This window comes from Xenopus tropicalis, chromosome 5 (genome assembly GCF_000004195.4).
Source record: "Xenopus tropicalis strain Nigerian chromosome 5, UCB_Xtro_10.0, whole genome shotgun sequence".
Lineage (NCBI taxonomy): Eukaryota > Metazoa > Chordata > Amphibia > Anura > Pipidae > Xenopus > Xenopus tropicalis.
The window spans coordinates 149,966,329-149,991,618 of NC_030681.2; the positions used below are offsets into that span (position 1 = coordinate 149,966,329).

The following is a 25,290-nucleotide window of genomic DNA, read 5'->3' on the forward strand; positions in this document are numbered from 1 at the left end:
AAAAAAAGCCATATATTATCATTCAGTTGGCAGTTGCTGAGAAGTGATAATAGACGTGAGCATTGACTAGACCCAATATTAGTGAAGGTACTGGAAAGCCATATTTGCCTTTCATAGCCCGGGGGCGGCGGTGATCCCCAGTTTGTCCTATCTGTCAGTCTATTTGATCTCCAAATGAATTGCTTTTGATAACAGCTATATAAATGCAGAGCGGTTCCACTGGGCCTTCTTAAATGAGACGGCGCTCTTTCATCTCCGGGTAATTTCGCCAGACTCGTTGGGCGCTTTAATGCATTGATATATGATTCATCGCAGGCGCGGGAAAGGCTGCATTTATTTTTGCACTAAATTTCCCCCCTCAAACTTTTCATGTGAAGGAATAAAAGATTCCCGGGCTTGTTAGTTAAATGTTTAATCATTTACGGGCCAAAAATTATTATTACAGGAAAGGCTTCTGTGCGCACTTTGTTCCCAGAAACATTATAGTAGGAATAGAGAGGAGAGATGTATGGGAGAATATTCAGAAGACGGAGAGAGAGATTTTTTTAAAGCAGATTTGAAGTCATGATTTTCTTTTTCTCTGTAATAATAAAACAGTACCTGTACTTGATCCCAACTAAGATATAATTACCCCTTATTGGGGGCAGAACAGCCCTATTGGGTTTATTTCATGGTTAAATGATTCCCTTTTCTCTGTAATAATAAAACAGTACCTGTACTTGATCCCAACTAAGATATAATTGCCCCTTATTGGGGCAGAACAGCCCTATTGGGTTTATTTCATGGTTAAATGATTCCCTTTTCTCTGTAATAATAAAACAGTACCTGTACTTGATCCCAACTAAGATATAATTACCCCTTATTGGGGGCAGAACAGCCCTATTGGGTTTATTTCATGGTTAAATGATTCCCTTTTCTCTGTAATAATAAAACAGTACCTGTACTTGATCCCAACTAAGATATAATTACCCCTTATTGGGGCAGAACAGCCCTATTGGGTTTATTTAATGGTTAAATGATTCCCTTTTCTCTGTAATAATAAAACAGTACCTGTACTTGATCCCAACTAAGATATAATTACCCCTTATTGGGGCAGAACAGCCCTATTGGGTTTATTTAATGGTTAAATGATTCCCTTTTCTCTGTAATAATAAAACAGTACCTGTACTTGATCCCAACTAAGATATAATTACCCCTTATTGGGGGCAGAACAGCCTTATTGGGTTTATTTAATGGTTAAATGATTCCCTTTTCTCTGTAATAATAAAACAATACCTGTACTTGATCCCAACTAAGATATACCCCTTATTGGGGGCAGAACAGCCCTATTGGGTTTATTTAATGGTTAAATGATTCCCTTTTCTCTGTAATAATAAAACAGTACCTGTACTTGATCCCAACTAAGATATAATTACCCCTTATTGGGGCAAAACAGCCCTATTGGGTTTATTTAATGGTTAAATGATTCCCTTTTCTCTGTAATAATAAAACAGTACCTGTACTTGATCCCAACTAAGATATAATTACCCCTTATTGGGGGCAGAACAGCCCTATTGGGTTTATTTAATGGATAAATGATTTTGTACATAGTGCCCTGGGTCATAAAAGCCATTTATAAACAAAACTTGCTATTTTGCTAAAAAACATCTGAATGATTGCCAAGACTTTTGGGAAAATATCTTGTGGACCGACGAGACAAAAGTTGAACTTTTTGGAAGGTGCGTGTCCCGTTACATCTGGCGTAAAAGTAACACAGCATTTCAGAAAAAGAACATCATACCAACAGTAAAATATGGTGGCGGTAGTGTGATGGTCTGGGGTTGAAGGAGAATGTCCGGCCATCTGTTCGTCAACTCAAGCTGAAGCGATCTTGGGTGCTGCAGCAGGACAATTACCCAAAACACACCAGCAAATCCACCTCTGAATGGCTGAAGAAAAACAAAATGAAGACTTTGGAGTGGCCTAGTCAGAGTCCTGACCTGAATCCTATTGAGATGTTGTGGCATGACCTTAAAAAGGCGGTTCATGCTAGAAAACCCTCAATTACAACAATTCTGCAAAGATGAGTGGGCCAAAATTCCTCCAGAGCGCTGTAAAAGACTCGTTGCAAGTTATCGCAAACGCTTGATTGCAGTTATTGCTGCTAAGGGTGGCCCAACCAGTTATTAGGTTCAGGGGGCAATTACTTTTTCACACAGGGCCATGTAGGTTTGGATTTTTTTTCTCCCTAAATAATAAAAACCCTCATTTAAAAACTGCATTTTGTGTTTACTTGTGTTATCTTTGACTAATAGTTAAATGTGTTTGATGATCAGAAACATTTTGTGTGACAAACATGCAAAAGAATAAGAAATCAGGAAGGGGGCAAATAGTTTTTCACACCACTGTATAATTACCCCTTATTGGGGCAGAACAGCCCTATTGGGTTTATTTCATGGTTAAATGATTCCCTTTTCTCTGTAATAATAAAACAGTACCTGTACTTGATCCCAACTAAGATATAATTACCCCTTATTGGGGGCAGAACAGCCCTATTGGGTTTATTTAATGGTTAAATGATTCCCTTTTCTCTGTAATAATAAAACAGTACCTGTACTTGATCCCAACTAAGATATAATTACCCCTTATTGGGGGCAGAACAGCCCTATTGGGTTTATTTAATGGTTAAATGATTCCCTTTTCTCTGTAATAATAAAACAGTACCTGTACTTGATCCCAACTAAGATATAATTACCCCTTATTGGGGCAGAACAGCCCTATTGGGTTTATTTCATGGTTACATGATTCCCTTTTCTCTGTAATAATAAAACAGTACCTGTACTTGATCCCAACTAAGATATAATTACCCCTTATTGGGGCAGAACAGCCCAATTGGGTTTATTTCATGGTTAAATGATTCCCTTTTCTCTGTAATAATAAAACAGTACCTGTACTTGATCCCAACTAAGATATAATTACCCCTTATTGGGGGCAGAACAATCCTATTGGGTTTATTTAATGGATAAATGATTTTGTACATAGTGCCCTGGGTCATAAAAGCCATTTATAAACAAAACTTGCTCAACAACGCATTTTGTGCATAGTGCCCTGTGTCATCATCGCCATTCATTTACAAAACTTTCTCCACAAAGCCTGACAGATTTTGTGCATCATGTCGGGAGTCACGGATGCATTTTTTATTAACAAAACATCCTCAACAAAGCCTAACGTGTTTCGGGTATAGTGTACTTTGCACAAAATGCGTCAGGGTTTGTTGAAAAGTTTTGTTATTCATATATATTTTTACTATATTTACTAGCTATGCTAGTGCCTACCCTGTATATCTTGGTTTGTTTTTCTCCCCCCTTAGCTGCTGTTCCTCGTGAAACATCAAACAGTTGAATAAACTCTACACTCCGGCACAGTAATAGGTATATTTCTTTCATAATTTACAGCAATGCTAAAGGCCTGGGACCCATTAGAACGCCATCCCCTGCACGGCACGTTATTGTGCAATAAAACAATTGGGTTTTATTTGTCGACTTTATTAGATCCCGGTGCTACGCAGGGGATCCCCGCCTCGTGTATATCCAATAACAACCCAATACGACCATGAAAAGGAACACTCTGAGCAAATGTGGCAGAATTGCTGCCCTGCTCGTTGTCCAATCTCCGGAATGAACCAACTCTGCAAATTGTGGGTTTTTCCCTGACACTAATCTGTATATTTTCCTAAGTTTGTATTTACTTTGTGAGTTAGGAGCGAGCAGGTTGGGCTTTACCCCCGACTCGGGGGACCCATCTCTATCGCCGTATAGAATACGTCTCTGGCTTTTGAAAAAAAGGACCTACAAGTACGATAGGAATTTGAAACGTTTCTCCAGAAATTGCAATAAGTGAATTATGTATGAAATGTTTTGTGCGATTGAAATATTTTTACCCAAGAAGTTTTATAATAAATTTATGAAACTATAAACTTTATAGATTTTTTTTTTTTTTCTCCAAGTTTTCTGGCACAGCGAGTGGAGAGCTGGAGGCGTACTATGTACTTTGACCAAATTCCGGACTGTTGCCTACTCCGCGGGGACCGGGGAATCTGCCTTAAGCAGTGTCATATATCAGAGACTTTAAAGTGTCATCCTACTCGTAGTTAATGTTGAATAATCCTCGCAAGCCTGTGTATGAAATATTAACGAAATTCCGTGAAAAAAAATAAAAGTAAAACTCTTAGATTCACCGGTGGATTTTAAAAAAGGAATAAGACCTCCAATTTTAACCTTCTGCATTATAAATAATTACTTTCCTTCCAATGATTGTAACTTTACTTTCACGTTATTTGAGAATTTGGAAATTAGTGTGCTAAGTGTTTTTTTTTATTTATTTCTCCTTTAAAAACCAAGGACTAAATGTGGCCATACACGTTAAGATCCGCGCTCTTGGCGAGATCGCCAAGCGAGCGGATCTTCTCTCGATATCCCCACCTACGGGGGTGGAATTATAACGACAGCAATAGGTGCAGTTGGTTCCGGGACCGCATCAACAAGCCGATGCGGTCCCTGACCCGACTAAATCTTTTAACCTGCCCGATCCATATCTGCCCAATTCAGGCCAAATATCGGTCGAGTAGGTCCGTCGTTGCTGCCCCTACACAGGCCGATAAGCTGCTGAATCGGTCTAAGGGACCCATATCGGCTGCTACAATCGGCCTGTGTATGGGGACCTTAAGCACTGATAGTTGAATTGTTTACTAAGGATAGATAGATATCGATCGCTCTTAAGGGCGAGGACACAAGGGGCGATTAGTCACCATGACTTTTTAGATGATTTCTGTGACTTATCGTGGCAATTGAGGGGTCATAGATTACGATACGAGTCTCCATGATCAATAGCACGCTGCAACTTTTAAAAAAAAAATGGTAGGATCCAGTAGAGGGCTTATAAAGCTCTGGATAAACAGAAACTGGGAACGATTATGGCCATGGACACCAGGAAGCTAGACAGGGGTAAAGACCTGTAGCAAGACTGGTAGACACACAGGATGAGGTAGACACTGGATTTTATCTTGAGTTTCCTTATGTCGCCAACCATTGGTTGCTTGCACTTTTCCCAGCCAGTGCTCGCACCTCACTACCCCCCCCCCCACCATTTCAACTTACACCTCCGCACTCTAGGCAGGCCTTGGGACTTGAAGATGTTGACAGTTATTTGGATTTTCCACCTAGTTCCCTGCGCAGATACAGTCTGCTACATCCTTGCCATCCTAGGTCTGGACCTTTGTGGTCTTCCAACAACCCAAGGTTAAGAGAGGCCTAAGATCAAAGCTCAAAGTAGAACAGTAGAATATAGGCACGAGCATTTGTGGTCTTCCAACAACCCAAGGTTAAGAGAGGCCAAAGATCAAAGCTCAAAGTAGAACAGTAGAATCTAGGCATGGGCATTTGTGGTCTTCCCACAACCCAAGGTTAAGAGAGGCCAAGATCAAAGCTCAAAGTAGAACAGTAGAATCTAGGCACGGCCCTTTGTGGTCTTGCCACAACCCAAGGTTAAGAGAGGCCAAATATCAAAGCTCAAAGCAGAACAGTAGAATGTAAGCACGGGCAAAGTTAGGACAACCCTAATCAAGGAAAGCAAAGAAAAAGGTAAAGTAGAAGCTAAAACTTGGGCCTCAGGTACAAAAAAAACAACCAGAAGTATTGAGGAAGACGAGGAACCAGAATATTGGTTTAAAACCTGTGATTGCTGCAATAGGCTGTATCTGAGGCTAATCAGGCGCCATTACCAGAGTAGTAGAAGGCAAATGGAAGCATTTTGACTGTTGTGGTTCTCAACTGAGTAATCTCAGTGATTAAAACACCCTAGATATCATGAAAATATTGAACTCTAAGATGGATGGATGACTGCTTTTGACCAAACAAAATCACATTTGTCCATAACCTCTATTATTTCTTTTAAGAGATGTAAAAACTCTTTCAGCCATGAGGGTGCCTCTTCTTACAACGTAGTTTGGCTTTGTAGTTTCCTTGCTTCAGCTGACCTAGCTTTCCTGTTTATCCAAGAGAGGGTTCCAGCACTTGTGGCCCTGTGGACTAGTAAATCACTGGGGTACCCAGTCTTTGTATGCAGTAGCCATTACTTTCGATTCACTTTGCAGGTCCTGACTTTTAGGGGGTGATTTATCAAAATGAACGTTCTTTCATCCATTGATAAATATGCTTTATTAATCCCATAGGAAGAAATAGAAAGTGGGTGAATTTTTATGTATTAAGCCCTAAACTCACATTGTGATGAATCTGCCCTGCAGTGCACTTTCTGCCCAAGAACTCAACTAAATATCATAGAACTGTGCCCCAACCTACCACCTGTTAATAACCATCTACAAAATGACGGAAAAAACATGCTCTACACCAAGTTATCCAATCACTTCACAACGCTCCCCCCTAGCCTGAAATGTTATAAGAACAGACATTTCTCAAGGGAAAAGAGACCCAACCTGGGTATTTCATTTACAAAATATCATAAAGAGTTGCGGCCTTTATGATCAGCGCTTCACAAAAGATTTGGTGAAAAGGATGGAAAATCTCTTCCTAGCAGAGAATGGGGATTATATGTAAGTGATACCCTTGAATGTAACCAAGGTAAGTCATTGTTCTTTTCAACCAGCCAACTAGGAAGCTTTCGCCTTCTAGTATTAAGGTCGTTCTCTTGTTTCTTTACACAGAGCCAAGCAGCCCTTATTCTTCTCACATTTCCATATGCCCTACCGCCGCTTATCCCTCTCAGTTAATGTGGGCCAATGTAGTGATGAATGCTAATATGTCACATAAAAACCTTGACTACCTATATGTGTGTCAGCTTCAGTTAACATTAGCCCTTAGTCTCTTTGTTTAATGGCTCCCGAGGAAGCTCAAGAAGATACGCGTCTGCTGAGTTTGCCTACCTGCCGAGTACCTCATGGTCTAGACTTCCAAGCCTGGCAGGCAAACACAACCTATCTGTCAGTTATCTCCCCTACATATATATGTGTGTTTTTATTACTACTGGCAGACTAATGAGCCAATGGGGCTCTAACAACAGCTTTTCTTGCTTCCATAGTACAGAGAATAAGCAGACCCCCCAATAAGCAGAATCCCAATTTAACCTTTCAAAATGTTTCACTTTTTTGTTTCTCCATTTTCTCTGTAATAATAAAACAGTACCTGTACTTGATCCCAACTAAGATATAATTACCCCTTATTGGGGGCAGAACAGCCCTATTGGGTTTATTTAATGGTTAAATGATTCCCTTTTCTCTGTAATAATAAAACAGTACCTGTACTTGATCCCAACTAAGATATAATTACCCCTTATTGGGGCAGAACAGCCCTATTGGGTTTATTTCATGGTTAAATGATTCCCTTTTCTCTGTAATAATAAAACAGTACCTGTACTTGATACCAACTAAGATATAATTACCCCTTATTGGGGGCAGAACAGTCATATTGGGTTTATTTAATGGTTAAATGATTCCCTTTTCTCTGTAATAATAAAACAGTACCTGTACTTGATCCCAACTAAGATATAATTACCCCTTATTGGGGCAGAACAGCCCTATTGGGTTTATTTAATGGTTAAATGATTCCCTTTTCTCTGTAATAATAAAACAGTACCTGTACTTGATCCCAACTAAGATATAATTACCCCTTATTGGGGGCAGAACAGCGCTATTGGGTTTATTTAATGGTTAAATGATTCCCTTTTCTCTGTAATAATAAAACAGTACCTGTACTTGATCCCAACTAAGATATAATTACCCCTTATTGGGGGCAGAACAGCCCTATTGGGTTTATTTAATGGTTAAATGATTCCCTTTTCTCTGTAATAATAAAACAGTACCTGTACGTGATCCCAACTAAGATATAATTACCCCTTATTGGGGCAGAACAGTCCTATTGGGTTTATTTAATGTTTTATTATTTTTTTAGTAGACTTAAGGTATCGAGATCTGAATTAGGGAAAGACCCCTTATCTGGAATACCCTTGGTCCCGAGCATTCTGGATAACAGATCCCATACCTGTACTGTCAACTGACATTGCTAAATTGCACCATTGCATTTACACACAGTAAACAATCAGATCTTTGCTTCCTTTTCCTAACTTGTAGTACACTGATAAAATCTAATTACTATTGGTTGCTATGGGTAACCGTGGTGGTGCTATTTAGCATGTATATTAGTCAATCAGCCCCACTGTTCAGTCGGTACCTTCCCTAATTGCATAGAAATAGGGCATTTGGATGCCAGATGTGGCTCTTCATGGCATTTTTGAGCCCCAGGCTACCTATGGGCTCTATAGGCTTCTTTGTAAGAAATCATAATTTTTGATGTAATGTGGCCCTTGAATATGTCATAAATTAACTAATTGGCCCCCTACTTGGAGTAAAATTAATAAAATGTAAAAAGGAATAGCACTGGTATAGCATGAGAGAAAACGGTGCAGATTTGTTTAGGCACGGCAAGGCTCTATCCCAAAGAGCTTCTAATCTAACGGGCAGCTCAAAATACAAATACATAAAATCTCACTCACGTTCTTCTCATTCCTTTGGGATCTTAAGAAACGTATTTATCAATTGGTGAACTCTAACTTTCACCCATTGATAAATATGCATCTATATACCACTGAGACCCCCATTCTCTCTATAATAACCACATTAAAGTCTCTTAATTTCTCTTCTGTAGTGACTTGACCTTCTCTAAAGTCTTGGCTCCGCCTCTATCACAGCCTTCATAGTTTAAACCAATTACTATTCCAGAAGTTGGGAGCTAAAACTTTGCTTGACTGCCAATGAACGTAACTCAACACAAGGTTTCTCCTCCCTCTGTGTCAGGGCTACTTGACCTTATGGGGTGAAGTCAGAACCATGGAGGAAGCTAGACTCAGGAGGCCAGGCTAAAATACAACAATCTCATAGAATTCAGACAATGGTTGGGGCTGCCAACGAACATAATTAGGCAAGGTAAAGCACCAATTTATCAAGCTGGAAAAGTAACATAAATGGATGCCACCACCACCATGGATGCAGCACGGGGAAAAAGGAATGTCAACTGGTGCTGGGGACAACCTGGCAGTAAGAGCCCAAAGTCTAAATCCAGTCATAAAATGTTCAGTATAAGCTATCAACTTTGATGCTTCAGAGTTAGTAGATTATTGGGCCAATGTATGTGTGAAGAGCACCCGATGGCGCTCATCTCTTCTCCAGCACCGTGTCCATAATTATTACGTTGTGCCTTACTGAAAATCAAAATAAATAGATGCTAAAGACCTGGGTTCAATGTCCCTATACAGGTCTTTTTTCAAGAAGTTCCTGGTGGGGCCTGAATTGCTGTTCTGGCTTGATCTTCCTGATTTCCTTCTTTGATTCTAACTACCCCTTGGATACTGCATATTGGACTTCCTGAACTTAGTTTCCTTTTTGGTCCTGATTCAATCCTGTTGAGGGCTGTTGGGCCTTGACAGTATGGGGCTGGTGGACTGATATCTGGATGTAAATCCCCATCTTTCCATGGGGTCCTCTCCTGTCAAGTCAACATAGGTCCCCATTATGATCTCATTATTGGTCCATGGGCCAGTTGATAGGTTCAATGTCCCTATATAGGTCTTCCTTTAGTTCCTGGTGGGCCTGAATTGCTGTTCTGGCTTGATCTTTCAGTTTCCTTCTTTGATTCTAACTACCCCTTGAATACCCTTAGATACTGCATATTGGACTTCCTGAACTTAGATTCCTTCTTGGTCCTGACTTCAATCCCAGTGAGGGCTGTTGAGCCTTGACAGTATGGTGCTGGAGGACTGATATCTGGATGAAAATCCACATCTTTCCATGGGGTCCTCTCCTGTCAAGTCAACATAGGTCCCCATTATGATCTCATTGTTGGTCCATGGGCCAGTTGATAGGTTCAATGTAGGTCTTTCTTTAGTTCCTGGTGGGCCTGAATGGCTTTTCTGGCTTGATCTTCCAGTTTCCTTCTTTGATTCTAACTACCCCTTGAATAACCTTGGATACTGCATATTGGACTTCCTGAACTTGGCTTCCTTCCTGGTCCTGACTTCAATCCCGGTGAGGGCTGTTGGGCCTTGGCAGTATGGGGCTGGAGGACTGATATCTGGATGAAAATCCCCATCTTCCCATGGGGTCCTCTCCTGTCAAGTCAACATAGGTCCCCATTATGATCTCATTATTGGTCCAGTTGATAGGTTCAGTCCAATTTAGGGTGATCAGATCACTTGAAAATTTAGGGACACATCTTAAAAAAACCAGCTAGCAGGGCTGAATTGATTTTTTTTAATATATTTTAGATGCAACATGTATTTATTAGATGAGTCCCCAGTCCAATTTGACCCTTTACTTGGAAAAGATCCATCAGTCCATACCTTAAGCCTACTAAAAACATCAATAAAACATTAATTAAACCCAATAGGATTGTTTAGCATCCAATAAGGATTATTTATATCTTAGTTGGGATCAAGTACAGGTACTGTTTTATTATTACAGAGAAAAGGGAATCATTTAACCATTAAATAAACCCAATAGGGCTGTTCTGTCCCCAATAAGGGGTAATTATATCTTAGTTGGGATCAAGTACAGGTACTGTTTTATTATTACAGAGAAAAGGGAATCATTTAACCATTAAATAAACCCAATAGGGCTGTTCTGCCCCCAATAAGGGGTAATTATATCTTAGTTGGGATCAAGTACAGGTACTGTTTTATTATTACAGAGAAAAGGGAATCATTTAACCATGAAATAAACCCAATAGGGCTGTTCTGCCCCCAATAAGGGGTAATTATATCTTAGTTAAGATCAAGTACAGGTACTGTTTTATTATTACAGAGAAAAGGGAATCATTTAACCATTAAATAAACCCAATAGGGCTGTTCTGCCCCCAATAAGGGGTAATTATATCTTAGTTGGGATCAAGTACAGGTACTGTTTTATTATTACAGAGAAAAGGGGATCATTTAACCATTAAATAAACCCAATAGGGCTGTTCTGCCCCAATAAGGGGTAATTATATCTTAGTTGGGATCAATTGCAGGTACTGTTTTATTATTACAGAGAAAAAGGAAATCAGTTTTACAATTGTGAATTATTTGATTAAATTGGAGTCTATGGGAGACAGGCTTTCCTTAAATCAGAGCTTTCTGGATAATGGGTTTCCGGATAAGGGATCCCATACCTGTACTACTACTAAATGAGAGCAACAGAAACCCATACAATCAGTTGACCTGCTCTGCCATAATAATTCTATTTTGCCTATAAGTTTCCCCAAACAAAATGCATTCCTCGCACATTCCCCTCTTTTTTTCTTACCTTTTGTCCGTTCCATTTCTAAACCAAAAATAAAACAAACCTGAGCTAAAGCCGTCCCTTCCCCCAGCCACTGAGTGACAAGGGACCGGTGTCAAGTAAGAAAATGAAATGTAAATTTTATTAAAGACCCTCTCATCTCTCTGTATCAATCCAGATTGCAGGCTAACATAGCAAATCAAATCCTGTGTTCTGTGGGCCTCGGGCAAACTGAGAATCGTTTCCTCTTAATACTATTCCCTCCCAGTAAAATATTTTCCTGTTTAGTGAATGTAAATTGAAAATGCAAACGGTGTTCTAATCCTGAGAAAAGTGCGGCGAATGGAGCAGCGTTTTAGAGAAGGAAAGCGATCGCCTCTCCTCAATGTCTGAAAAGAGATAATGAGTTATTTCCACTATCCCATTTCAGCTGGTTTATATATATATATATATATATATATATACTGTATATATATATATATATATGGTTAGGCACAGAGCCACTCACATCAGATATAATATAGACCAATGGCACGGCACCTTTATACCTATAAAGTTCCACGTAGGTTCCTTTATGAAACCGACCGTTAAGGAAGCTCTGTTGTTTGCAGATTGGTCAAAATAATAGTAATTTATAGAATGAAATGTACTTTAAATAATGTATTTATTTGAATAATTTTTAACGTTTTTTGTTCAATTGTATGCCCGTTTCTTGTATTGTTGCCGAGCAATACTCAGAATTAAGGTGCCCATACACGTTAAGATCCGCTCGTTTGGCAAGGTCGCTAAGCGAGCGGATCTTCTCCCAATATCTCCATCTACGGGGATATTTAGGCCAATTTAGTCGTTTGGCCCAGGGGCCAAACAATCAAATTGTAGCACCGGTAATAGGCGCAGTCGGTTCAGGGACTGCATAAATGAGCCGATGCGGTCCCCGTTTCGACTAAATTTTTTACCTGCCCGATTGATATCTGCCCAATTTCAGGCCAAATATCGGTCGGCCAGGCCCCTCGTTCCTACACGGGCTGATAAGCTGCCGAATCTGTCCAAGGGACCCATATCGGCAGCTGCAACCAGCCCGTGTATGGCCAACTTAACCTGCCCAATCGATATCTGCCTGATTTCAGGCCAGATATCAGTCAGGCAGGCCCATCATTTGTGCCCATACACGGGCCGATAAGCTGCCGAATCGGTCTAAGGGAAAAAATTTGCACTCGTGTGGGTTGAGAAATACTCTACCCACACCCAACCCTAACCCACCCGCTCCCAAACCCTACCCACCTTCTCTCCTCCATATATAGGGGCGGGGTGAGTCAGACGCGTGCCTATAAATTTAGAAGCTGGAACCGGAAAGCTGACAGTGTAAAGTCGCGGGCGGGTAAGCGGAAGAGCTCAACCCGAACCCCCCTGTGACCCGAAGAAGATGTGCCGAGGTCGGCCTGAACCCAGCCCATGCATTGCAATTTTTTCGGATTTTGACACCTGTTTGCCAAAAAATCGGCCAATGGTGAAACGTGGAAATTTGCCTGGTGAGTTATTTCGCCCGTCACTACTCAGTTTCTTTCCTTCTTCCGCCGCCAATGCAAATGAAAGAGTTAAACCGTTCCCCGCTGAACCTATAAAGGAGGAAAAACATCAGTGCATTCAGTAAACAAAATCTGCAATCTTGAATGTTATATGAAAAGATTAATTAAAATCCTTGACAGACATTTGTAAGGATGATGCCTTTTTATTTTTTTTTTTATAGAACGTAAGAGAAGGCTCGTTGCATAATGTTCCCATCTCATTCGTATGCAATTTCCTGATATTGCCTTTGCATACAATCTGCATAAATTTCATCATACGACGGAGCCACGTACTTTATACAATGCAGAGCGACCGTTCAATGAAAATCACATACCGACAAGTGCAAAGCAAAAACACCACAAGGCAATGTAAAAAGAAAAGGGTAAACAAAACAAAATCTCGATACAGTGATTTGAATGCGATGTTTATTGTGGCTGTAAAGTGGAATGGAGGCTTCTGGGATTCGTTTAACGATTCTTATTTAAAAAGGAAAGCTTTGTGTTTATCCTGCTATTAAAGCGGCTATTGGAGAGAGAGGGCTTGGGCCTTGGTACAAGGCTGGCCAACAGACACTATAGCTTGGACTTATAGAGTTTATTAAACGCCAGTAAACTTACCTGGCAGTAGTATCTAGTAGAAATAAGTCTAAAGCAACTGGACTTTCTTGAAAATGTTTCACCACTCATCCAAGTGGCTTCCATAGAAATGTTTAATTACTTATCCAAGTGGCTTCTGAATAAACATTTCACCACTCATCCAATTGGCTTCTATAGAAATGTTTCACCACTCATCCAATTGGCTTCTATAGAAATGTTTCACCACTCATCCAAGTGGCTTTTTAAGAAAGATTTCACCACTCATCCAATTGGCTTCTATAGAAACGTTTCACCACTCATCCAATTGGCTTCTATAGAAACATTTCACCACTCATCCAAGTGGCTTCTATAGAAATGTTTAATTACTTATCCAAGTGGCTTCTGAATAAACCTTTCACCACTCATCCAATTGGCTTCTATAGAAACATTTCACCACTCATCCAAGTGGCTTTTTAAGAAAGATTTTATCACTCATCCAATTGGTTTCTATAGAAATGTTTCACCACTCATCCAAGTGGCTTTTTAAGAAAGATTTTATCACTCATCCAATTGGTTTCTATAGAAACGTTTCACCACTCATCCAATTGGCTTTTTAAGAAAGATTTTATCACTCATCCAATTGGTTTCTATAGAAACGTTTCACCACTCATCCAAGTGGCTTTTTAAGAAAGATTTTATCACTCATCCAATTGGCTTCTATAGAAACGTTTCACCACTCATCCAATTGGCTTCTATAGAAACATTTCACCACTCATCCAAGTGGCTTCTATAGAAACCTTTCACCACTCATCCAATTGGCTTTTATAGAAATGTTTCACCACTCATCCAATTGGCTTCTATAGAAACCTTTCACCACTCATCCAAGTGGCTTTTTAAGAAAGATTTTACCACTCATCCAAGTGGCTTCTATAGAAATGTTTCACCACTCATCCAAGTGGCTTCTGAATAAACATTTCACCACTCATCCAATTGGCTTCTATAGAAATGTTTCACCGCCTAAGGGGCTTCTATAGAAACGTTTCACCACTCATCTATAGAAACATGTAACCACTCATCCAATTGGCTTCTATAGAAACATGTAACCACTCATCCAATTGGCTTCTATAGAAACATTTCACCACTCATCCAAGTGGCTTTTTAAGAAAGATTTTACCACTCATCCAGTTGGCTTCTATAGAAACATTTCACCATTCAATCAAGAACCTTTTGGAGAAACATTTCACCACTCATCCAAGTGACTTCTGAAGAAACCTGGCAAACATTTACAAGAAAACTCAAAAAGTCCAGTTGCTTTAGACTTATTTCTACTAGATACTGTGCATCATGACCTGGACTAATGAGAATGTTCATAGACAGTACCTTTCCCAGTTCACAATGATGACTGTCAGATCTATTCCATAGCATCTCTTTTGTTCCTCACTGTCAGTTAATGTTTTTTCTTCCTTTCTATATTAAAGTCATACTACTGGCAATAACATATTGACCTATTCATAACAGCTCGATAGCTAAGTCTATATCTATATGATACCCACCATCAGGCAACCTAAACAAATGTTTAAGATCCAAAATGTATTTGTTGCAAGCGAAACAATTGCACTGGAATGGAATGATGGATGTCAATAGCAACAGCTTCAATGTGGTTGGGCAATGAGAATTGGGTTCCACCATACTGAGGGACGTGACTGTGCTGCTAAGAAAGCCTCCACTTGCCCCCACAACGTTATACTCCATGTTCTAAAACTTAAATTTTGGAGCCACTGGACTGATTGTCCAATGTAATTGCAACTGATGATAGATACAAACAATGCACCATTATGGGCAGGGGATGGTAGTCATCTTCATAGTAGCACAATTCAGTTTGTACATAAAAAAAGCTCATAGGTGCCACGTAACTTGCAGCCTTGATGTTGACCAATGCTACTTGTGTAACAATTAACAGCCACAAAACAAAATGGCGTTCGGTGCCCACTATATATCTTTAAATTCTGCTGTTCAATGGACGCCATCGTATAGACGTATAGACGTATCCTCTCGTCAACTGGGGCAACAGAAAAAACATCTTGCATGAGCGAGCAATGGGAAAAAAAAAAATAGTCCCAGCAGAAAATAATGCTGAATGCTTTATTATGGCGAAGTAATGAGTAATGGAGAGCACATAGTTCATTCTATGAAAACTACATAAAAAAAGATCATGGAAACGACACAGGTCAACACAGCATTTAAAAATTGGTTAGCCAGGCAGGGTGAATAAGCCCTTGTACATATTAATGGAACAAAGTCACTATGATAACTCTACCTTCATCGTCACGGTACAAGGAATTCAGAGGACGGAAACGACCACATGGGACATGCAAATATTCAAATATTCTTCTCGGAAAAATGCCTTAGGAGCTGTTCATTAAGCAAAAGCAGTTTTATCTTTTAGGGGTTAGTGTCTGCTGATGGTGTCTTCATTTACAGTCTTGTAAATCACCGTCTATTTCAGCCCTACATTATTCTAGGTAATTCTCACTGAAGCGATTGAGGTCATAATCTGTAAGTGAGGGCACAAGGACATGGAAAGTCAGGGTGGGAGAGGAGGTAGATGGGAAATGATGTGATCAAGGAGATATTCCATGTATTCTCCCAATGATACAGGGAAACCGCTTATGAATTGTGCTTGGTCGGATACAGTAGTATTTTGTGTTGTTATTGTGGCTTTTAGAGTGTATGAGGCAAGTATAGAAAGAACACATTTTGATTTGCATGTATTTGGGAGAATAGCCCCGTAGAAATTACCTAGACCAGAAGCAAAGTCAATCTGCCTCGTGTCTACTACATACACACAAAAGCTCTGTTTGTAGGCCCTGTCTAACTGTGCTAAATATGTCTGCATATCTATCAGCAAGAGATATAAAGTTTTGACATTATAGATACAATAGATATTTCCTACAAAACATTGGATGATAATACAAGGTTGAAGATGTTGTTGGCCAAAGTGCCAGTTACACAGGACCTTAATTTGCCCATTGGCACACATTGGTTCATAGGTACTTTGGTTCATGGGTTTTGTTGATCAATAATCTGGGTTTCAGTGGTTCTGAAATAAGTTGACACTAAGATATTGAGAGGAATGGGCATGATACAGTTGTCAAACAATGTGGTTTTTTTGAGATGTTATAATGCCAACAGGAACTATTAGTTGCAGACTGAAGTAGTTCCAGCTACTCAAGGCTCTCCAAGGCACACATCAAGGGACTTGAGTCCTTACACTAGTGGAAAGGCTCCAGTAGTACTAACCATCTGTGCTCATTAATGGAGCTTCAGGTTGCTCTTTTTTAGATTTTTCCCCAAGCAACTACATGCATGATCTAACCTTTTATTAAGACGTTCTCATTCATGGGTCCTTAATTCCTGACTTATACCATACTCTGATTTTAGCCCAGGACTTCAGTGAGGCCTTCCCTACCCTAGTTTCCTAGTGCAATCCAAGAAAGCTAATATGTCTACACTTTCATATTCTTGAACCAGTTTCAGACTGTCCTCTCCAAATTAACTGCCAATATGTCTATGAAGGTTTTCATTCATCCAAGTCATGGTATATCTAGTAGAAGTACATCTACAGCAACTTGACTTACATGTGTGGGAAGTGGTGTATCACCATCTACAGGTAGGTGTAGTGTATTCACTGTGGATGGTGAGGATGTCCTCACTGTTGCTATGTATATCAGGTGACATCAAAAGTGTAGACATATTACCTAGTAGAAGTAAATCTAGAGCAACTGGACTTGCTGAGTAATCATTGAAGATGTTTCACTACTCATCCGAACATCTTCTTCAGTTCAGCTTTCTTGCTGTTCTTTCATTTTCCTGAACCAGTTTTAGAGTAACTGGTTCAACTAAAGAAGCTGCTCGAATGAGTAGTGAAACATCTTCAATGATTACTCAGCAAGTCCAGTTGATCTAGATTTACTTCTTCTAGGTAATATGTCTACACTTTTGATGTCACCTGATATACACACTAACAGTGAGGACTTCTTCACCATCTGCAGTGCATACATTACACCTAGATGGCGATACACCACTTCCCACACATGCAAGTCCAGTTGCTCTAGATGTACTTCTACTAGATATACCATGACTTGGATGAATGAAAACCTTCATAGACATATTGGCAGTTATTTTGGAGAGGACAGTCTAAAACTGGTTCAGGAATATGATCCATGATCTACAGTGCATACCTACACCTAGATAGTGATACACCACTTCCCACACATGCCTACACAGACCAGCCCTCCATCTAGAACCATTAAAATGCATGGAGATCTGAAATAAGGATAAAACCCTGCTCATCTACACAGATATCAGTGCCAGTGTAATGCAGGGACCGGTCAAACTGACATTTTGGATTAAGCAAGGTTTTCTGACCCTTCTCGCACGAATTAGAGAGATGTGTTTCATTATTTTCCTTGGATCAAGCATGAGGACAACCTCTTGTGAATCCCAAATTACCACCTAGAACCATAGTGTAAAATTCACCCTTCTAAACGATGTAATGTTTGCAATTAAGTCGTGTTTTGACATTAAATCTGATAAATGGTTTTCTATCAGCGCGAACCTTCTGCCTCTGTCTCTCAAGTAGGAATCTGTCAGTAGCAGTTCCAGTGAACTGAACCAAAATAGTTGGCTTATTAGGAAACAGACATTTGTTATGTGTGAGCGTCTCTCGAGCATGAAACAGTTAGTCCAAACAATGACTTGAGATGTAGCATGGAAAGAAACGAGGCATGTTTTGCTTTGCACGTCGAGCGTTCAGATTAGAATCATGTTTGAGCGGTAATGTTTTCTGATGACTAAATAGTAAACTCTTAGTGAGTCTATTGAGCAGGTTCCATCAGAAAACATAAAATGCCCCTATCAGAAATTTTGGAACAAAATGATCAGGCACCCAAGGGGAACTCCGGCTTCCGAAACAAAAAAGAGCCCGGCACAACACAGAAATCCCAAATATATCTCTGTAACCTGTTCCTTTCCTGTTCTTTCCAAAAAGCTTGAGTTGTGTTTGGGTGAAGTTCCTCCAGATACTGACTTGCCTCTGTAATGCCCTTTGGTCTCCAGATAACCTTCTGTTGCTTACTTTGCCTTTGTCACAATAATGTGCATTATATATACAGTGTGGTGTAAAAATTACTCTATAACAATTACTATAACAATTTACTATCAAGAACAAGACAATTGCAGGGGCCACATTAATTTAGAGTCAGAGCTGAGCCCAGGATTGGTTATAACCTTCATACTGAGCCTCCAACCATAGCTGTTATACAGGGCACCTAAACTACCATGTCCTATGTCTACACATGTAGATCCCTATACTGGTGGCTTAGTCCCCTGGGTTCTACTACTCACAATGCTTATTGCATCCATGGCTGCTTATTAGCCCCAGCATCTCGTGCTTCCAGAGCAGCTAAACATAGGATTTAACTTTCCCTTTACTAGCTCTTATTCATGGGGTCCCCTTGTCCCTTTGTGGGCGCTAACTTAATGCTGCCTTAGGGCACCCTCTTTACTTGGGTCTCCTATCCTCAGTGTTCCCTCTGAGGGTTCCAGTGGTGTATGCCCTTATTTATAGCTAGGGTGGTGACCCAACAGGTGCCTATAACCCCACACTTCTACCCTTAAGGTATATTTCATCCCATTATCAACACAGATAACTAAAACAGGGGCAAACATACTGCGTAAGGTTGATAGGCAATACAACCCTGAATAGTTCAGTGATCTTTAGTCAGATAGTAGATAGTTGTAAACATATCTGGAGCTGTCCCAGCGGGGCCTCTGCTTGGTTACCTTCTTGATTTTTCATTTTGACAACCTGCAAAAGATAATAGAAAATGCGTTCATTATATCCTTGCTGTTCCAATAGTGTTCAGTGAGGCTTCATTAATTTATTTCACTTTTCTACTAGTGCAGTGACCCCCAACCAGTGGCTCGGGGGCAACATGTTGCTCACTGCCCCTTTGATGTTGCTCTCAGTGGCCTCAAAGTAGGTGCCATTATTAGATTTCTGGCTTGGTGACAAGTTTTGGAAGCTCAGAGACACAGTTTTACTCTAAGCAGAGTCTCCCGCAGGCCAGCAGTCCCTGGGGCTACCCAATAGCCAATCACAGCCCTTATTTGGCATCCCCAAAGAACTTTTTTCATGCTTGTGTGGCTCCCCAACACTTTTACAGGAGTAAAAAAGGTTGGGGATCCCTGTACTATGCTATTATGGCAATGGATTGGCTTTTTCTACACTGCTCATTTATCACTTGGCCTTGGCCTCAAATCAATGGACACCCACTCTCCTATCCCAAGTGATTCCTCTGTAGGGAATGGGCATTAGCCTATAATGAAGCCCCTTCATTAGACAATGTTTAAGGCTTATTCTGGGGTGTTTTCCCCTTGAATAAAACTCTTTTTAACTGCACTTAATCAATCTTTTGTGGTCTAGTTTTCAGTGCCAGCCTGCAGTTGTGTTTTTCCTAATGAGGAGGCCCAAATGTCTTTGTGGCCTCGGCGTACCCATGCCTGCTAATATGAGCTATTATACTCGGAGGAGGAAGGCTGGATGCCATTTATACAGTATGTATACAGGTTTTGTGGATCAATGAAAAAAATATATGGCTATCTCTCTGCATTCAAACATTTAGAAGGTTTGTTTGGTAGACTAGAGCTTCAGCCCTGGCAGAAATCAAGAGAACTGGGACCACCGCAGGAGAACTGCCCTACGTTATTAGTTGTAGAGACCAGATCAAATGCCCATTGCTGTTTCATTCCAGTGGAGAAACAATAGAAAATAAAAGCAAACGTTATGGAGAACCCAACGTTCTATGAGATGTATCCTCCTTTCAACTAAGGAACGGTAAGACAAGTCTTCAAACGGACGCACCACTGTGCCCAGGGTTGCCCTCTAACTAAAATATTACCACCTAGTTAATAATTTAGTGCCGCTCGCCCATACCTGTCAATATCCCCAGATAAAATGAGGGTTCTCTGTGCCAAAGGTGCCAAGGGATGTGGTCAGCCTCCCACTGTGAGTTTACAGACAGAACCAAGTCAGCACACATAATGTGTCAGAGCCAACATCAGACAGAATCAGTTCCTTTGATCACAGACCTCCGCAGGAAGCTTAGATCTCAGACAAATTAGATAAAAATGAATTTATAGCAGATACGTATCCTCGGGCACACACACAGCTGAATTCTGTCTTAAGAGTCGTATGGTAAGTATCAAAACATATAAATTGCAGCATTTCCTTTCTTTATGCCTTTCTGATAAAATTCTAATTGAAGTAAGAGGATGATAGTCCGTCCCAACCTTTCTTTGTGTTCCTCCTGGCTCCTAATTGATTCCAAAACTTAATGTCAACAACAGATTTAAGGATAAAACCCGGTTACCACCCATTGCAAAACAGGACCAATAAATTGAAACCAGCGGCTTTTGTCACAGCTGGATCTAATTGGCCGGGCCGCTACCTAGATCTGGTCTCGGGGCTGAGCAAGAAGGTTGGAGATCAATGTGCGTTTTTTTTGTTCCGAAGGAATTCCAAGTATGTCGAGCGGCCAACAGGCACGGGGCTATAGTGAAAGCACATGGCGCTGATCACTGGCGAATTCTCAGTGCACAAATGCTTCATTATATCAAGTAATGGGGCTCTATTACACACAACTTAGCTCCATGGAAAACACAGATGGATCAGATTCCATGGCAGATGGAAGGCAATGGACGGTGATTAGTTTTAGATTAAGATGGAAAAGATAGAGGTCTTTATAAATCTGTGTTTCATAATGCTCCTATCCCATGACCGGCCATGTTCCTCCCAAGCTGATCTAGAGGGGTAAGTGCCGTACTACTGTGTGACCTACAGGTAGATAGAGAAGTATTTGGCCATGTTCCTCCCAAGCTGATCTAGAGGGGTAAGTGCCGTACTACTGTGTGACCTACAGGTAGATAGAGAAGTATTTGGCCATGTTCCTCCCAAGCTGATCTAGAGGGGTAAGTGCCGTACTACTGTGTGACCTACAGGTAGATAGAGAAGTATTTGGCCATGTTCCTCCCAAGCTGATCTAGAGGGGTAAGTGCCGTACTACTGTGTGACCTACAGGTAGATAGAGAAGTATTTGGCCATGTTCCTCCCAAGCTGATCTAGAGGGGTAAGTGCCGTACTACTGTGTGACCTACAGGTAGATAGAGAAGTATTTGGCCATGTTCCTCCCAAGCTGATCTAGAGGGGTAAGTGCCGTGCTATTGTGTGACCTACAGGAACATAAAGAAGTATTTTGTTGGGGATTTTCTTGATGCTGAATGCTTCAGGCTTTGGATTATAGACGTCTGGCCTCCTACTGTTTAATGAAATGGGTTTCATTTATAAACCTTAAGCAGAGTTGTCTTCTGGAGCTTGAAGTGTTGGTTTTCTCAGCATTGGTAGCTAGGGTTGCCATCTGGTGGGTATTTCATTAGCCTAGCCGGTAAATGCCTGCCAAGGCAGAGGCTGGTATTACTAATTTACTGTAGATTGTAAGCTCTTTTGGGCAGGGCTTTCTCCACCTCTTGTATCGGTTATTGATTGCTTTATATGTTACTCTGTATGTCCCATGTATGAAACCCACTTATTGTACAGCGCTGCGGGATATGTTGGCGCTTTATAAATAAATGTTAATAATAAAAATAATAATACTGGCAATTTACTAATTTTCAATAACTACTCCATCTGCCCCCGGCCCACCTTTATTTTTTCCTTCCTTTCCTTTTGTTTCTTTTCCTTTCCTTTCTCCCTAGATCCTATACTTACCAAATCCACAGCTGATTCATCCTTCATAATAGGACCTCTGGATGTCATGACCGTGCCCCTTGTGACATCATAGCTCTGCCCACTGACATCACAACACACCACCTTGTTGACCCACCCCCAAGTCCCTGCCGATAAAATGATTATAAAAAGATGGCAGCCCTAACTCAGTGTTGGGTTGGGCTCAGGGGTGGGTTATTACCATATACTGTATGTAAGCACACTGGTGGGATAAAGGGGCAGCATGGTGGGGCAGTTAGTCAGGGCGCTATCAGTAATGAGTTTGTATGTTCCTACTGTGTTTCTGAGGGTTTCCTCTTACGGTAATGACACATTAAGGGGATGGATTGGAGCAGATAGGTGTTTATACCACTGGTGTAAAATGCAGTGTAGGAAGCACCTATCCGCCCTGATTTGCCCCACGTTGCAGAACCCTCTGGGGGCCATTACATTTATGCTTAAAAAACATAATGGCAGGTAGGATAGGGACCTATAACATCAATGGGTTAAACCAAATATCTGTCGACATTTAATTTTTGATTCATACACATAAATAAGAAATGTATTAAATAATAGTGATGAGCGAATGTTTTCAACAGGCATGGATTCTCAGCGAATTTCCGCATTTCACTATTGGTGAATTGTTTCGCGAAACGTCCGTGAAGATTTGCTGCAGAAAAATTTGTTGCGCAGAAATTTTTTTGTCATGCGTCAAATTGGGCACGTCGGGAAAAGTCGTGATCGCGTCAGAAAAAAAGGTGCGGTCATGTCAAAATTGGGCGCCAAAAAAGTGTGGGCGACAGAAACTAGACGCGGACGACAAAAAGAAAAATCGAGCAACAAATGCATTTTGTGAAGTTTTCGCCGTTTCGTGAATTTTATGGTGAAGCGAAATGGGACAGATTCGCTCATCACTACTAAATAATACAGACATTTTGGAGGTTTTTTCGGTATTTTTGGGACGGATAATTGATATTTAATGGTTTTTTAGAGGAACGAGACACTCACCTTTGGCGCCTTTCTTTCTTTTGAAGAAGCAGCACAAGAGAAGGAACAGTGCGATTGCCGATCCGGCAGAACTCAAGAGAACCAGAAGGAAGATGTTATCTGGATCTGCAGCGGGAACTGGATAAACAGCGAATTCTTGTGACAGAGCGGAGACCAGAACCCCTGTGGGGGGCAGAGAGAGAGGGAACATTAAAGCCAATTTACTAAGGTGTAGAGCACAATTTGCCATGTTTTTTTTTTTTTACCCACAACATATTTTTTTTCCATAGAAATACTGTATAATGGTGCCTGCTAAGGAGCAAACAATTTATGGCAGATACTTGTACTTACCACCGGGGCAAGGCTGATTAGGTTCGGTCAGGGGGCCCCAACCTTTACTCATGAGCCACAGTCAAATGTAAAAAGACTTGGGGAGCAACACAAGCACCATAAAAGTTCATGGAGGAGCCAAATAAGGGCTGTGATTGGCTATTAGGGGCCTCTATGCACCCTATCAGCTTACAGGGGCTTTATTTGGTAGGAAATCTGGTTTTTATTCAACCAAAACTTGCCCCCAAGTCAGGAATTCAAAAACAACTCCCTGGTTTGGGGGCACTGAGAGCAACATCCAAGGGGTTGGGGAGCAACATGTTGCCCCTGAGCCACTGGTTGGGGATCACTGGGTTAGATACACGCCTTCCTCTTCCATTTCATCCACCAAAGTAGGTGCAGCTGGCAAATTGGTAGGCAGTTCTGCTATTGATGAGTGAAGGTTCATTGGTTTTCGGCATTCTTATTGGTGCAATTCTGATAGTGGTAAGTACCATCCAGGGAGCAGCAGGGGGTAGTAAGTGAATAGTAAAGTCCACCAGTGATTTGTGCATAGTGTGTCACTAGGGTTGGAGCGGAGCAGCTGCTTTCTATTTGCACCGACATAGAAAATGAGCCCTAGAAAACCATAATTCACCCTTTTTGAATGGAACCATCATCGGGGCTCAACCTGGGATTGTTATAGGAAATGAAGGTATTGGGCCCCCATGATCCCTGATCTCTTTCCACGTGAATAGAAGAAGGGTTGAATAGCAAGAAAAGGTTAAACTGTAAGCTCAGGGAGCAATGGATTTTAGCTGCTGGGGTCAGCGACCCCCATTTCAAAGCCAGAAAGAGGCAGAAGAGGAAGCCAAATAATTAAAAAACTATAGAAAATAAAAAATGAAGACCAACTGTATATCTGCTAGGAATAGGACATTCTATAACAGACAGATAAATTGATAGATTGATAGATAAATAGATAGATAGATAGATAGATAGATAGATGAGATAGATAGATAGATGATAGATAGATAGATAGATAGATAGATAGATAGATAGATAGATAGATAGATGATAGATAGATGATAGATAGATAGATGATAGAGATAGATGATGATGATAGATAGATAGATCAATAGATAGATAGATGAATCGATAGAGATTGATAGATAGATAGATCAATAGATAGATCAATAGATAGATAGATCGATAGATCGATAGAGATAGATGATGATAGATAGATAGATAGATAGATGATAGATAGATAGATAGATAGATGATAGATAGATAGATAGGTAGATAGATAGATAGATAGATAGATAGATAGATCAATAGATAGATAGATCGATAGATCGATAGATCGATAGAGATAGATGATGATAGATAGATAGATAGATAGATAGATGATAGATAGATAGATAGATAGATAGACAGATAGATAGATAGATAGATAGATAGGAGAAAAGAAAACATGTAATTACAATAAAGACCTGAGAGCAAACAACAAATCCAATAGTAAATATTCACCCAACACCACCCATAACCTGCGGCTGAGAGATTGCTAAGGGCCCAATCACCATAGTTACCATTGCTCGATGGCTAATGCATGCAAATTAGGAGCAAGTTTAGGATAAGTGCAATAGAATTATAAAGTTATTAGTGAGAGTTATGTAAGTGCCCAGCATTCCCCATCGTTATCCAGTCATTATGTAAAGTGATTTCCCTTT

The 25,290-nt window shown here is 40.5% G+C and overlaps 1 protein-coding gene across 1 annotated transcript in view; it reads right to left on the reverse strand.

Moving 5' to 3' along the window:
• Positions 1-12,462: 12,462 nt before the first annotated feature.
• pkhd1 (PKHD1, fibrocystin/polyductin) overlaps positions 12,463-25,290 on the reverse strand; it is a 301,224-nt gene continuing 288,396 nt past the window's right edge. The window contains exons 64-66 of the mRNA XM_002933603.4: positions 23,273-23,434; positions 19,285-19,309; positions 12,463-12,915 (exon numbers count right to left, since the gene is read on the reverse strand). Of these exons, the coding sequence (XP_002933649.4) occupies positions 12,849-12,915; positions 19,285-19,309; positions 23,273-23,434 (254 nt within the window). The 3' untranslated portion in view covers positions 12,463-12,848. The remainder of the gene's footprint in view (positions 12,916-19,284; positions 19,310-23,272; positions 23,435-25,290) is intronic.